General features: G+C 39.7%; 1 protein-coding gene across 1 annotated transcript in view; it reads left to right on the top strand.

Annotated features, from left to right (window-relative positions):
* LMNTD1 (lamin tail domain containing 1) overlaps window positions 1-16587 on the top strand; it is a 321294-nt gene that overhangs the window by 101161 nt on the left and 203546 nt on the right. Inside the window, exon 6 of the mRNA XM_034782870.1 lies at window positions 70-195. Within this exon, the coding sequence (XP_034638761.1) occupies window positions 70-195 (126 nt within the window). The remainder of the gene's footprint in view (window positions 1-69; window positions 196-16587) is intronic.

Genomic DNA, 16587 nt, shown 5'->3' with positions numbered 1-16587 from the left:
GGCATTTGATTCCTGTTTTAATAATCATGTAAGTTGCTTTGTCTAACAAGTCCCTGTGTTCTGTCTCAGTTTCTGGAGTTACAAATGAGGTTACACACTGATCGAGTCATGCTGGGGAAAATGCAAGAGGAGAACCAGTGCCTGAATCAGCGAGTTGATACGCTGACAGTTGAAGTTACGGCATTACAGAAGAAGGTGAGATCAATATAAATATAATAGAGGTGCTATGGATTTTTGAAAACTGGAAGTGGGTTAAACCACTGCTCAGTTGTTATATCTCAGTGGCTTTGTATGGATATGTTTTCTTCTGCACACCACTGAGTATAGCTTACTGTGTGGCTAACATCATAATGCTATTTGTTTGAATGCATTCTGAAAAGTTATCGTAGCATTCTCAGTCAGACATGTTTTTGGAAAGCATTCAACTGCAATATGTTCATAAATTTCTTTGATTGCTGAACCATCAAATAATCCAAAAGGGGAGACTGAATTTTTTTGTAAAATAAGGGCTGATACCATTTTAATTTTCTTTTTTAAAATAGAATAGTGTGTAAATTTTTAAAATACAAGTGGCACTTGGCTTCACATAGCTAGGGAAAAATAGCTTTTATTACTGTAAACAATAAAACACATTCCACCCCTGTGGAATTCTGATTCACCAAATTACGTTCTGGTCGATTTGACACAATAATAATGAAAAAATTGTTTGTTACAATATAAACCTACGCAAACAGTGTTGCTAAATTCTCATGAAGTGCTCTTTGTTCCTAATGATAATGACACTCCAGCCTCTGAAAACAAATGAGAGATGGAAGATTTTTCAAGCTTGTTTGTATTATGTTATGTAGCAACATTTGCCAACAGATCTGAATATTTTAAGTGAATTGACTGCACTGTAAAAGTGCCTTGAGAATCAATTCCTTTCTTTGTCCTCACAATGGTAACAAAATAGGCAGAGGAGTTGCAAAGTTTAGCTATACTGCCAATGAACCTTAATCCTGAGCCGGAGGATGAGAGGATAATTTCATCTCTGACCCCTATTCAGTCTTTGGCCTTTCTATGGAGATATTAGTTAGAGCCAGTTGTGAAGGGCTGTGGTTTGGACAGATGTCCTCTATAACCATGACTGTCTGCATCACAAGCCCTCATCTTCTCAGTCCCCACTCTGAGTTCAGTGTTGGTGGAGGAATGAATTTGTCCCTGAGTCAGTATTCATTCCAAACTGCAGTGGGATAGTATGGCGCATTGAACTGTTGGAGAAAGTGTATTTTGGATGAGATGGAAAACTGAAGTCCTGATCCCTTGTGGTCTTTAAATATGTTGCTGTTTGTACAAGACTTTGGATATTAATCCCAGTGTCCTAGGCCAGTTGTGATGAGAGCCATTACACTCCACCTACCTACACTTATTATACAGTTTTAGTTAGCTACTATATTCTTCCTCAGTTGTATTCCTAAACTTTTAGTGCTGTTAAACAACTGCTGCATTTTGCCCCAGTTATGGCTGAATTATAGTGGTGGGTGAAGTGAGTCCTGTTTATGAAGTGTGTAAAGCATTTTAGGACCTTTTTAGATAAAAGGTGCTTATAAGCAGATAGAGTTATCATTCTGCTCAAATCACAGAGGGGAGACACATTGGATGTGGTCCAAAATTACTTCCATCCTGGGGTTCATTTTTATTTCCTCAAATAACAATGTAACATAAACCTCAAAGTAAGCTGTCTCTTGAGCTTGGCTATTCCATGTAGGCTTTTTCTCCTCCAGGACTTCTTTGTCTTTGCTCTAGTCCCTTCCACCTCCTAGAGGCACTCAAGTTTTCTTTTACACCTGGGCTGGAGTAAATAGGACCAGCTCATAGGACATCAGAGAGCTCTGCATATCTATGGATCGTTCTAACACCTGACAAAACGACTTTGCAAAAGAGTCTTCCATTTCTGTGCAGGGCCCTAGAAACTTCCATACTGTTACAGAGCTATGTGTATATATAACATATTCAAAATATTAACACATTTAGATTTTTATTTGTGTCGTGTATCCATTTATAATGTATATCCAGCCAAAATTAATAGCCAGATTTTTGAGAGAGCTCAGCGCCCAATAGAGCTTGTTTAAAAATCTAGCTGTAAATGTCACAGTGGAAGATGTGGGTACTGTTATCTTGGGAAAATCTGGCTCCACACAATCAAGGATAGTCCCTCCATGACATAATGAACTTGTCACTAATGCTCAATGCTGTGCTAAAGGACTTAGTCAGAAACTAGAGATCTGGCTTCTGTTCCCACCTTTCCCATACACTTCCTATGTGACAATAGACAAAATAGTGCATCTCTGTTTCTCTGTCAGTAAAATAGTGATAATATCTAACTTGTAAGTTGTGTCTAGATAAGCATAAAATTAGTATTGTAAAAACCTGGTAGTTAAAACATATTAATGAGCATGTTTTAAAAATACACCGTGTATCCTAGTCTAGATAAATGTGTTACATTACTGAGGACTTCATTTTTTGGTTTGATCAGAAGACACATATAAATGAAAAGTATTATTTCAGTCCCACTGAACTGAACTGTTTTTCCCAATTGCTGAATGAAGTATAATTTAGGGCTTCCGTTCCAAAACTAATGTATTCTTATTTGTACTGGGGTTTTTTTAGGATAGAACAGAGATATAGAAGCTAATTTTTAAACATTTATTATACATTCATTTTAGCACCAATGTACATCTGGCAAACCAATACAGTCCAATTTAAAATGACAAAAAGGCTGCTAGAGAATTCTCAGACGCTTAATACATCTGTGCTTTTAAAAACGTGCTCTGTGATAAAGCTATTATACATGCTGGGTACAAACCAACAACTCCCTCCTCTCCCACTAACTATTCTCACTATAAATATCAAGCCTGCAAAATCCATCTCTCTGAGATTTGTGTATTGCTTTGTTTCCAAGAATAGTCTTATAGTAAGGGTGTCAGCTGTTCTGTCTCCAGTTTGCACTCAGACTCCATTAGAAATCATACACTGGATGCCCATCAAGCTTGAGGTCCCTGTGCTTACTGCATAGCTCGGAAATGAGACTTCTGATACTGTACTTGAATGCTACTGATAAAATACTTAACTATTTCAGATAGCTTGCTCCTCAGTCCTTCACTATACTCTGAAATGCTTTCCAGTGTGTCATTGTGGAATGCACATGCACTTCCAAAGTTCCTAGCAACAGTCAAAAGCAATCAGAGGCGGCTATCCAAAGAGAATAGCATCTTTTTAGAAAGCTAGATTTCTTACTCAAAGGCAGATGCAGAGACCATTGCAAAGTAACTGGACAAAGACCTTATTTCCATTGCTTTTCTGTGAATAGTGTCCAGTGAAAGGAAAGAATATTAAAGAAATTGTGAGATGGGTAGCAATCTTGTGTGTGCATCCTTTCAGATAAGGACAGCACCAGCTGTTTTTATTGTCAGAAAACATTTCATCCTATAAGAATTGTCTCTTGCAGCCTGACCACACTACTTTTTTGATTCAGGAGCCATCAGATGTTTAAATCAGAAGGGCACTCCTTCACTTTCTGTGTAATGAAGCACTCACCATTTACTCTGGGTGTTGTCTACGGCTTGCCAGTCTGTTAAAACTGGGGATCTGCACGGGCAATTTTATAATGAAGAAAGGAAGGTTACTCCGCAGTAACTGGAATTCTCTTGATCTATTGTGTAGATCTACCCGGCTTGTCCTTCCTTTTCAGCTTCTTTGAGGTTAAGTTAGCTGAAGAATGGAAGATGATCACAGGGCATGTTCCTGTTACTACTGCATCTTGAAGTGGTAGATCCATGTTTCGTATGCATATCGCTTCTCTGCGACAGTCATACTGCTATTGAGCTATTCTGTTAACCACAGCATGTTAAGAAAATATTTAGAAGCCATTCATGAGAGAGGAAAGCTAAGTAACATTCCTAAGATCTCTTACACTCAGACACTCAGGGCAAGAGAGACTATACCATTCAATGGGAACCTTCCTGTGTACTTGAAGGAATGGTATTCCCAGCTTTTTTCCCTCCAGTGCTCTTCTTTTAGACATGCCAGAAGAAAAGAGTGGCAAGAAACCCCATTCTGTGCCATGCAAATTCCTTTCCCCTTATGATCCCAGAGGATTAAAGGGAGGAAAAAGCACATGATTGTCATTTTGGATGTGATCCCAAGGCCACTGAAGTCAGTAAGAGTGTTTTCTTTGATTTTGGGATTTGAATCAGGCCCTTTGAAGAGCATCAATATGTCACACACTTGGGTCCATTTTAGCAGATAGGTGACACAATTTAAGGAAAGAAAGCTGGACAAGAGATACCCCACCGGGTTAAAGGTTGTGGACAAAGGCTAACCCAGAGTGCATGTAAATTAAATCAAAGGAGATATTTGTGGTGACTAAGGAGTGCTTGTGCGGTCCTAGTGTTTTAATTCAGTGGATGTTCTGAGTATTCTCCAGTGAGCAGAGGGTAGTGAAAGGTTATAGCAGGTATGAATGATCTTTGGATGACCAGGGTTGGGTCCTTAATAAGTAAAAATGGGGTTTGCCTGGACTCTGTCAAAGGCTAAATCCTCTGTATGTTTTTTGCTACCTTTTGGTTTGTGGTTATAACAGTCTAACCTTGTGCTTCGGATTGTGGAAATGTTTTTTGTTTTGTTTGTTTGTTTATTTATTTTTTACATTGGAAATATGAGAGAAGTCTATCTATAGATAGGTTGATTAAAAGAACCATGAAGTATATTTTTCATTTTAATGTACATGTATCAAAACCTACATTGATTCTTTTTTCTTTTTTATTTGTTGAAAAAGAAAAAAAAAACTTTGGCAGAAATCATTTTAATTTACAAACCAATATGTACAAAAGGATTACAAACATCAAAATAACAACTACAGAGGAAAATGTATTTATCAATATACTCAACGTGAAATGATCAAATATATTTAGACAATATTCTTCTGTCTCCTGTGGAGAAAAGTTTCAAGCTGCCATATTAATACAGTGTGTAATGTAGTGTAGCAGTATCTTTTGTGGACAAATTTGTTGCTATGCTCTGATATCACAGTGAATGTGATGTCACAGTAAGATCAGATCACTTGATATAGGTTGCACTTTCAAATTAAATGTAGACATTTCAAAGGCAATAAACTCCTGTACACCTTGATTCATATAGAGCGAAATCGTTGGCTCATCAGAATGGATAACCTCCGGTCAGTAAGTGTTGCCTTTGTAGAAGAGATGGTAAAAGCAGAAAATGTACATTCCTAATAACAGCCTAAAGCTTTTTAAGGTTGTGCATGTTCTGTACAACTTAATTTATGTATTGAAATAATAGCTCTTATATACTTAGCTGGGGAGAAGTTTTTAGGGAGGGGGTTCCACCCCTTGTCTAGGGATCGGGCAGGAAATCTGTCAGTCTGACCTTCATGCAAGATTTCTAGTAGTATTTTTTACTTGCTAGAAACCAGGAAATACATGACCAGTCTTTATGTTGGTATCTTATTACTCTTACTGACCAGAACAAGGAAGTACAGAGGCATGTGGGAATTAAATGGGAAAAAAATCATTTTATTTATTTCTTTAAAACTTGCTAATCAGTTTGGATTCAGGTCTGATTTTGAGTTTGGACTGGTTCCCATCATATCTGAGCTGGCTTGCCCATCCCTGGGAAAGTATTAAGCTTAAAAAAAATTCTAGTGTTCAAAACTTTTCTGGGTGTGGTTGATAGATTTTAAGGTTCAAACTCTTAGATTTGTGATTTCTCATTTAAAGTTGAAAAGTCCTTAAGTTATGAACAGTTCTTGTAAGATTCTTACCTTTTATATTTCTTCATTGGATTAACATGACATTGACATGACTTGTGCTAATATATATAAAGACTGTATATAGAAAATGCACCTACCATTGCATGTAGCTATATATATCAGTTAAACAAACAAACAGCCATGGATACATAAAGATAAAGTGAAAGTTCAAACCAAACATTCAGTATTTATTCAATATTATATCTGTCTTTCCTTTCCATTTCATTTTTATCCATCTTATCTATCAATCACATATATATATAAAATGTGTGTGTGTGTGTGTGTGTATATATATATATATATATATATACTTGCTTTACATTTGTATCCCCTTGTCCAGAAACTTCCCTTATACATTAGGAAAACCAGCGATTTCCTCAGGGGAGAGAGAGAGAACTGAAGATCTAAATAACCATTACAACTTTGAGCGCACCCTTTTAAACATCAGTCCTACAAGCTGCTTCATGCAGGTGGACTCCTGCTGGCTAAGCCATTGAGGTGCCCTGCTGAAGGTGTCGGAACTCCATGCAAATACAAGGGTCTGCCAGCATGAGGCAGGATTGGGGCATTAGTTATTTTTAATGCTATTTCTCTTTATACCAAAGTCTTTCATGAAGATAGCCTTTGCGCATTAACTTGTTTTTAACAAAAGGGCTATAAAATAGCCGAATACAAAGTGATAAGTAACAGTCAGCATGGATTTGTCAAGAACAAATTGTGTCAAAGCAACCTGATAGCTTTCTTTGACAGGGTAACAAGCCTTGTGGATAGGGGGAAAGCAGTAGAGTTGGTATATCTTGACTTTAGTAAAGCTTTTGATACTGTCTCACATGACCTTCTCATAAACAAACTAGGGAAATGCAACCTAGATGGAGCTACTATAAGGTGGGTGCAAAACTGGTTGGAAAACCGTTCCCAGAGAGTAATCATCAGTGGTTCACAGTCAAGCTGGAAGGGCATAACGAGTGGGGTCCTGCAGGGATCAATTCTGGGTCCAGTTCTGTTCAATATCTTCATCAATGACTTAAATAATGGCATAGAGAGTACAGTTATAAAGTTTGTGGATGATACCAAGCTGGGAGTGGTTGCAAGTGCTTTGGAGGACAGGATTATAATTCAAAATGATCAGGACAAACTGGAGAAATGGTCTGAAATAAATAGGATGAAATTCACTAAGGACAATTGCAAAGTATTCCACTTAGGAACAATCAAAATGGGAACTGACTATCGAGGAAGGAGTACTGCGGAAAGGGATCTGGGGGTCATAGTGGACCACAAGCTAAATAGGAGTCAACAGTGTAACACTATTGCAAAAAAAGCAAACATCATTAGCAGGAGTGTTGTAAGCAAGATACAAGAAGTAATTCTTTCACTTTACTCCGAACTGATTAGGCCTCAACTGGAGTATTGTGTCCAGTTCTGGGTGCCACATTTCAGGAAGGATGTGGACAAATTGGAGAAAGTCCAGAGAAGAGCAACAAAAATGATTAATGGTTTAGAAAACATGACCTATGAGGGAAGATTGAAAAAACTGGGTTTGTTTAGTCTGGAAAAGAGAAGACTGAGAAGGGGACACGATAACAGTTTTCAAGTACATAAAAAGTTGTTACAAGGAGGAGGGAGAAAAATTGTTCTTAACCTCTGAGAATAGGACAAGAAGCAATGGGCTTAAATTGCAGCAAGAGAGGTTTAGGTTGGACATTAGGAAAAGCTTCCTAACTGTCAGGGTGGTTAAACACTGGAATAAATTGCCTAGGGAGGTTGTGGAATCTCCATCATTGGGGATTTTTAAGAGCAGGTTGGACAAACACCTGTCAGGGATGGCCTAGAGAATACTTAGTCCTGCCATGAGTGCAGGGGACTGGACAAGATGACCACTTGAGGTCCCTTCCAGTCCTATGATTCTATGAAACATGGTCACCAGTTTAGCTCATCTTATTTGTACCTGTAACCACTTCACATTCAATGGGAAATGGCAAGAGAGAATCTGCAGTTGCAAGGTACAGCTATGGCAACTCCTGACCCTGTCCTGTGTGAACACTTTCTTGGATGTAATATGACTTCCAAATATAAACTGTTAGTATGTAGGAAATACAATAATACTTTCCTTACGTGGAATAACTTCCCACAGGTAATTGATGAATTCATGTTATTTATCAACAACATAGGCCTTCCCATCAAATGCACTTGCAGTGATGCTGCATCTTTCTCCCTTTCCAGGACGTATTGTTATATATTCATAGCAAAAAATAAAAACAGATCTGTATAGCAAAGCAACAGATGCTCTCTTGTACCTTAACTAGACTGCATCCCATTTCTGCCATGCCAAATATAGTATCAGTTATAGCTAGCCTTGAACAATTGGACACATCTGCAGCAGTAAGAAAACCTGTAACATAAAACTACAAGTAACTGTCAAAACAAATGAAATGCAGAAAGTTCACACTACGTGTCGTGAGATGACAAATCCTGTCGTGGTTAGAACTGAACAGAAGAGCACCCATCACAGAGAAAAAATATTGTGATTGAATTTTGTTGTGGATTTTTATCCCATAGCTAAATACGTAAAAGTAGCCAAAGAAACCTAGCCTCCAGTTTCTAATTCAGATAAGTTACAAAAGGCCATATCAAAATACCCACTGATTTACTATCAATTCTCATTTTATACCACCCTTAGAATACTGTGATCTGCAGGTACAGTGCAGCTGTTGGTTCTCAGATGACCACTTGTCAGAGCTAAAGACAAGGCATTCTCAGTGAACAATGTCATGCTGTTTAAGTAAATAGGACGAACCTCCTCATTATTTGGAATGCTGCCCCTCCACCCCACACACTCCACACGTGTATATCTACAACTCCTAAGGGTGAGGAGCAGAACACCCTGTAGGCCAACCACGGAAAGTGTTGAAGCTGAAAAAAACTTGGTTGCTTAAATCCTATGGTGACGGACATAAATAAAATGTATGTAGAGAATGATAGAATCTCTCCTAGGTACTAGAAATTCCTTACTTGTTAGATGAGAATTAAAACCTAAAATTGTGATCACAATAGTAATTTTTCCCTCTCTTGATGTCTCATCTTACACACCTGTGCAGACTACCTAGGTCACGGGTCACAGCGGAGGGTGAGAGAAGGCACCGCAGGTGGGCGGACAGGGAATGGGTGTAGTCTTGAGTCCCACTTTCTACACTCAACCTGAGCTGGCATAGACTGAAAATAATTTGTTTTTGACCAAGGGTAGTAGCAGGTTACTCCCCCATCTTTCCTCCCTCCAGAGCAAGAGGAGCAAGGGAATGAGTTTGTGGTCCTACCTCTTTCAATAAGACGCCAATAAAAGACACGGAATAGCTGTTCAGAAATGTTACTGAGGCAAACTACTGGAATTATCAAGAAACAATTAGAAATATCCTTGAAAGAACTGAAGTACTATGATAATTTGTGGCTCTGAGTCACAGTTTGTTCCTGGTTCTGCTTCTGGAATGGTACAGTTACAAGCTGCCCTTTATGCAGGATATCAGCATCTTTTCTTTTCTGAGGGAGGCTGGGCAATGAAATATCTGTGTCAGCCTGACATTGTTGAGCCTTAAGTGAGCCAATAAAGTACAGATAAAACATGAGTTTTCATCTGTCTCTTTGAGCAGAGGTATTAATAGACCAAGGAGCCTGTAATTTCATCTGTGCTTCTCTACCCCTCTCTTCTGTTTCAAGATGATATCTTGTATTTCCCACCCTTCCACTTCCTGATTGATGTTGCAGGAACCCTCTGTGTTGCTGCTGGGTGTTGGAGAGCTTTATTCTCGGAATGAATGACTGCTCCCTGGTGAACCTCTTGTTTGGCCATATGTTGACATCCAGACTATTTCTGACAGCTATTGCAGCAGGCTATTGCAGCTACCCCGTGCTACTGGCTTCCCCCGCCCTCCCCTTATATAGTCTAATAAAGCAAGTTTTAGGAAATGTCAAAAAGCATGATTATTAGAGCTGGTGGGAATTTTTAAAATGAAAAGGATTTTTTTTTTGTTAAAAAATCTGAGTCTGTCAAAATGAAATTTGTCATTAAAATGTTTTGGTTTTGATTAACATATTTGGCTTTTCATAGAGAAAAGAGAATTTCTTAGGTTTTGGTGGCTAAGACCAACAAATTTAAAGTTTCCAGTTTTCAGATTTAAAAACTGGACATTTTTGTAGAAAAGAAATCTCTCCGCCACCTCTAATGACAATAATGTTTATCTGACCTTCTTTTTGAGTATGGAATCGTTCTCCATGACACAGCCCAGGTTCTCCTCTCTTATGGAGAAACCAGTAGCAAGGGGGAAACCTATTTGAGGACCTATAAGCTTAACTCAGGCGGTTCCAATCAAGTTACCAACACTGATAAAATACATTAAAATGATAGCACGCACAGTCTGATTTCCAGTGCTGTCTAATAGCAGAGCTGATTCTTGCAGTCCTACTTTGCTTCACCCAGGGGGATCCCAGCAAGAGGACTCCGTGGGACCCCATCTATGCATAGCTAGCAGTTCTCTTTGAGAGCGACAACAGCACCATTAGTTGAATGAAGATACTTGAGACCATGACACATTCTTTTTGAGAAATCCACGTACAGTGGTCGTCTGATAGTTTTTAAGATAATTCTGGTCATCACACGATAATGGTGAAGCTCCCTCTCACCTTGTGGGCAAATCACTGATGAAACAGAGGTGCTTCCAATGAGAGACGTTTTACTTGAAAGAGAAGGGCCTCAATGGAATCAGAATTGTGCTAGCTACAAAAATCCTTTTATAGGGCTCAATCCTGCAAGCGGCTGAGCACTCTAGCCCAATCCACAGAAACACTTAAACACTGGCTTAAATTTAAGTACATGATCAATCCCATTGACATCAGCGAGACTCCTCATGTGCATAGCTTTATACGTATTCTTATGTGTTTTGCTGCATTGGGCCAGAGTGCTTAGCACCCTGCAGGATGAAGCCCACAGGACTTGATCCACCTTTACACATGTTGAGTAGAGGGGAAGCTTTGCAGTCTTCACTACAGTCAATACCACCAGGCACCTTCTGTAATTGAAAGAAATAAATCTGTCTACTATATATTTACTCAAGGGAACTATTCCATCTCTTGAGTTGGTTATTCATTTAAAAGCAATATAAATATGGGTTTTTTTTAAAGGCTGTGGAAGGAAACCTTGAGATGTGTTTATCCAAGAGGCCTTCTGTGATGTTATAAATGTGTACGATGTCTTAAAGAGCCTGAAAACATACTGTACTTATCTTTAGGTTAAATATCCAGTTTATAATTACAGGCTTCCCTGACAGACCTAAAAAAAAAAGAAGTTTAAAATTAGAACTTTTTTGGCATCTGCATTGCCTGTAAACAGATACAGCCGGCTTTCACAATAAAACACAGGAGGAAATGAGGGCATCCAGTGCAAGCAAAGCAAGCCAGTGCCATGACAGCCTTCTCCAAGGAGGAAATTATTTTCACGCATGAGCAAATGCCTATAAACATGGTAGGGATAAATTTAGCGTAAATGTTGTATCATTCAACCAAAAGTATTAAAACTCTGGGGGCGTTGCCGTGGTCTAGTGGGGAGGGCACGGGACTGGTCTGGCAGCATTAGAAGTGTGTTTTATTCCCAGCTCTGTCATTGACCTTGAACAACTCACTTAACTACTCTGTGTTTCTGTTTCCTCTCCTACTCTTTGTCTGCTTAGACTAGAAGCTCTCCTGAAGGGAGACTGTTTCTTAATATGTGACTGTATAGAGCGTACCACAGTAGGCCTGATTTCAGTTTTGGCCTCTAGGCAGTAATAATATAATAAAAATAAATAAAATAATAAAACTTAATATTCTAGGAGACTGACCAGATGTGCAGGATATGTTCCGCCCCCCCTTCCCCCTCCGGATCTTTTCTGGTAAATAGTTGCTTCAGTTCTTTAGCTCACTATGTCTACACTACACACCATGTCTACATTACTTATCTTTAGGTTAAATATCCAGTTTATAATTACAGGCTTCCTTGAAAGACCTAAAGCAGCAACAACAACAACAACAAAAAAGCCGGAATGCCACCCCTTGAAAAGTGCCGCCCCAAGCACATGCTTGGGATGCTGGTGCCTAGAGCCAGCCCTGTCTGTGTAGCTGCTCTATGCCAGCGGGAGAGAGCTCTCTCGCTGGTATAATTAAACCACCCCCAACAAGCAGTGTCAGCCCGCCGACACAGCACTGTGCACACCAGCGCTTTGGTCGATGAAACTTTTATCGGTCAGAGAGGTGTGTTTTTCACCAAGAAAAGTGCTAGTGTAGACATAGCCTCAGAAAGGTATTTACCCCCCCTAGTTCTGCATCTAGTGGTGTAAATTTTTCATAACAAAGAGAGTCTGTAAGGCTCCAAATAAGGCAGCACAAAACTCTTTTTCCTGGTGGAGAATGGGAAAAGATCTCTGTTGGTTCATAAAAAGTTCCTCCAGTAGTGCCTGCATATAAAGCATGTGACTTATCACAATATTGTAGAATCTCTACCCCCAATCCTGCAAACACTTAATGCATGTGCTTCGCTTCAAGTGCTTGACTAGTTTCCCTGAAATCAGCTTGAAGTGAGACACCTGCATAAGTGTTTGCAGGATCAAGATCCGTGCTGATTATCTTTTTTGTGGGTGAGTATGATGCCTTTAATGAGATGGAACTGTGTTATTCCACCTGGTGGGAGGGCCTAACCCTTAGGTCTGCCCAATTGTGGAGGAAGGTGCACTTACTGTACAGTAGCTGTGGATTCGCCCAAGTCAGTGTAGAGAACTGGCTGTACTCCACCTATGGAAGCTCATCCTTTCAACTTGTCAGGGTGGTAGAAACTCCACAAGATGATTAGAGTCTGTAGGCCAAACTAACCCAGAAGTTGTTGTGCTTGAGATATTACCAAAGTAGTGAGCATGCGGCCCAGGAAGGAAATGAACACTTCTGTGTCCAAAAGGTTTTTATATGTGTAAGCCCTGGATTTTCTTAGTTGATCCATCACCTTGTTGATTGTCACCGTGCCATGAGAGGTACATTTTGTGAAAGTGCGTCATTGTGTGAATGTTACCTCTTCAGTCTGTTTCTTACACCCACACAGCTTGTATCATCTGTGACGAGAGCATGAATGTCCCCACAGCTCAGTGATTTTTGTGTTTACTGAAATACCAGTATAGTTCTGTGGCTGATGGTACAGCCCCTTGAGAATCAGATCATATTTTAGTCGCTGAAGCCTCACTTCGGGTTCGTTCAGAAGAGAGTTTGGTACTAGCTCTTGCATGAAGAAGCTAATAAAAGACATGGAATAGCTGCTCAGCAATGTTAGAGGCAAAATGCTAGAATAATCAAGAAACAATTAGAAATATCCCTGAAGGAACAGGAGTACTATGAAAGGACAAGATTCGATGAGACAAATGACCTTTTCTTGTTTCCAACAAAATCTTATGTTCTATTTTTCCCCCTTACTACTTATGGGGTTAGCAAATACAGCCATAAATCTGTATGTGTGAGACATTAAGTAGATGATTGCTCCAGTACCACAATGCTAAAAGAAGGAATGTGAGTCTGTATTTGGATGGCCAAGCTGATAGAGTTGGGATCCCAAAGAATCTATTCTTTAATGGTGCATTTTTCAAAAGCAACCTATTGTTGGTAACTGCTCACAAGCATGGAATGATGGACCTAACCATCTTCCTAACATTTAATGCCCTGGCATGTGGTAGGAGCATTGTGGGAATGAAATGACAGGCCAGGACTGCTGCCTTCTAGCGGAGCCTGTGAGTTCTTGTGACTGTGAAGAGAAATCAGGGTAAAGACAGATGGGGGCATTTTTGGCTTTGTGTCAGTGATGTTCCCTTTTCCACATACTGCTGATTCCTGAAAGCTAAGTGAGCTGGCACAAGCACTGTAGAAAAAAACCCGACAGAGTCAAGTGAAAGGAATTTCTTAGTGACTAATGTATGCTTAGAATGGTTATTTTATTTAAAGCATTGTTCTCCCTCCTGCCCCCCCAGCTTATATATCCAAATTAATGAGATTAACAGAAATAATAATAATAATTCATAATCAAGTAAAAAGCCAACATTTCCATTATGTGCAGACTTTGCATCCTTTATGGTTTATGCCACTAATTAAATCTTCCTCCTACAATGTAAATTGGAAGATGGAGGCTATAGCTTTAACTGGAGTTCACCAAATATCAAACTATTTTCCCTTGCTGTGAAACACAGCTTCACTTTCTCAGCAAGGAGTTTGTTGTACAGGTGATGTTGGCTCCTGTTTCATCACACCCTACTACCTGAAGGCCAGGGTGGATGGGCCCTCACTCATCTTTTCTCCAATCAGGACCTCAGCTGCTTTGACTCCTGGAGAAAAGCCATGGCTGTCTTTGTACTAAAGAAACAGCCAGTTAACTTCAAAGGGTAGGTATCCTGTTTTCCCTGTGAAACTGACTATGCTTATACCAACCCTAAGCCTCTGAGCATGCCCTGTGTAAACTAGTTCTGTATAAAAGAGGCAGTGTTGCCTATTGGCTAGAGCATCAGATTGTACTCAATAGGCCTGGATTCTATTTCTGATTCTGTCAATGGTCTGCTGGGTGACCTCTGGCAAGTCACTTTACCTCCCCGTGCCTCAGTTTCCCCATCTTTAAAATAGGGGATAATGATACTGATCTTCTTTGTAAAGCAATTGTGATCTACTGATGAAAAACACCATATAAGAGCTAGGTATCGGTATTATTATTTATTATGTGTTTTCCGGACAGCGCAGTTAAAAAATGCTAAGCTTTTTCTCCTGACTCCTGAGCATTAATTAAGCATTACAGCTATGCCAAGGGACTAAGGAAGTAGAAAGTCCCCCATAAGAGCTGTTAATAGCTGTTGGTGTAGTGATTGACACTCTGGTTGAAATAGAAGGTGAGATATACCTCTCTACAGACAAGGAGAGTACAAACATTCATAAGTTCTATTGTCTATAAGAGCTTCTTTTGCTAGGTAAGGCAATTGGATTTAAACATAATGTAGAGAGTTGAGTTGGATGACAAGGTGCTGACCAGAACTAACTCCCCAGTGTAGACAAGGACAAGTCACAGGGAGTGCTGTGTTTATCAAAATCAACGCCCCACAATCATGTTTAAATAGGTTGAGGTTTCCCTGTGAACATATAGACTTGGCTTTGCTACTGATGTTACCATCACTGCTTTGTAGGGTTTAAGGCATGGTTGTTTTTCCCCACTTGTCATAAGTCATACAAAACGGTGGCACCAGAGGTTTCTATGTTATCTTATGCTGCTGCTACCAGTACTCAGATTGGTAGATAACTAAATACATCTATACTCCATGTAACTGTTTTGTTTTCTTTGTCTGTGTACCAGAGCTGTAGTTTCTTTTGTGAGGGATTGAGCCAAAGTTCACTGAAGTCAGTGGGAGCCTTTCCATTGTTTTCAGTGGACTTTGCATGAAGCCCTAAACCCAGATTTCATTAGTCTGCACAGAATGCTACCACTAGGCTCTAAAAGAGAAATGGTATTTTAATGAACTTAATTTGTAAATAATTTCAGTAAATTTAGGGTCAGTTGATTTCTCTGTTCCTTTGACTAGATATTGAAAGCTAACGGAAGAGCCAGATTTTGAGTCAGCTATTTCTCTTGCATTTGCCACTGACTATCACAGATAAGTGCTAGCTTAAAAGAAAAGTCCACAATATCATCAACTGGACAGAATGAATTCCTGCAGGTCCATGAATAAAAAGGAATAAGGCAAAATGTCAATTTTGAACTCCTCTGCCTCCCTGAAATGAACTCTGACTACATCCCTGTAGGTATCTGTGCAAGTTTGTTAATTGGGTCTGCAAGCGCCTCATTTTTTATTCATTGGATTGTCTATTACAGAAGTGCTTAGTAATGTATATGGGATTTACTCTTATACTTACTTCAGTGGATCTATGTTGGACTGTATGACAGGCTTTTAGTGGGGACCTCTCTTGTTTAACAATTGCTGGACAAGTAGGGATGGGCTCAAATGAAAACCTTTAATCCAAACACCCTTGAACTCAGGAGGGGAGAGGGACTGTGAGGACATCTTGGAACTTGGACCAGGGTCTGAATTTTGTAGCTGTCCCCCTCCCTTAATCTCATGAGCAGCTGATTCATCCCATACTATTTCACCGCATTGTACTGCGGTTTGTGTGGTACATCAGTTGCTGTTTCTTATCTTTCCTAAAATAGACTTACAAAGCTGTGTAAGAAGAGAGAGCTCCACAATTGCCCTGGATGTGACATGTTTTAGATCTATCTATAGTACTGGAGTCATGAAATTCCACTGGTCCTGTGGGAAGAAAATATTTTTTACAGGATTTCAATGGTATTCAATGGGATTATCCCAGCAGGGCAAGAACTTTCCTGCAGGGCAGACGAAATGTAATTATATACTGTATATCTTCCTATGGATGTGCATGGATTTGAGTCTATATGCATATGTGTATCTGTCTGCCTACCCACCCAGATAAAACAGCAACTCAGAGATGGACATTGATCCTTGCTGGATTGAAATGTATTGGAAACTCTGAGCAACTTTTGCATTTGGTTACAGGCACCAGAGTAGTGAAGTTGCAGCAGCCCAGGCTACGGCACGGGCTGTACAAACCCACACAGAAACTTTGGTAATTACTCGGGGAGTTAAGCTTGAGCTGAAACTCGGCTTGCTGCGGTATTGCTGCTCCAGTACCCGAGCTAGCTAGATCAAAGCTAGCTCCAGTATGTCTACACC

Source organism: Trachemys scripta, chromosome 1 (assembly GCF_013100865.1).
Source record: "Trachemys scripta elegans isolate TJP31775 chromosome 1, CAS_Tse_1.0, whole genome shotgun sequence".
Classification (NCBI taxonomy): domain Eukaryota; kingdom Metazoa; phylum Chordata; order Testudines; family Emydidae; genus Trachemys; species Trachemys scripta.
The sequence above is the reverse complement of the archived record's forward strand: the minus strand, read 5'-3'. Positions and strand labels throughout refer to the sequence as shown.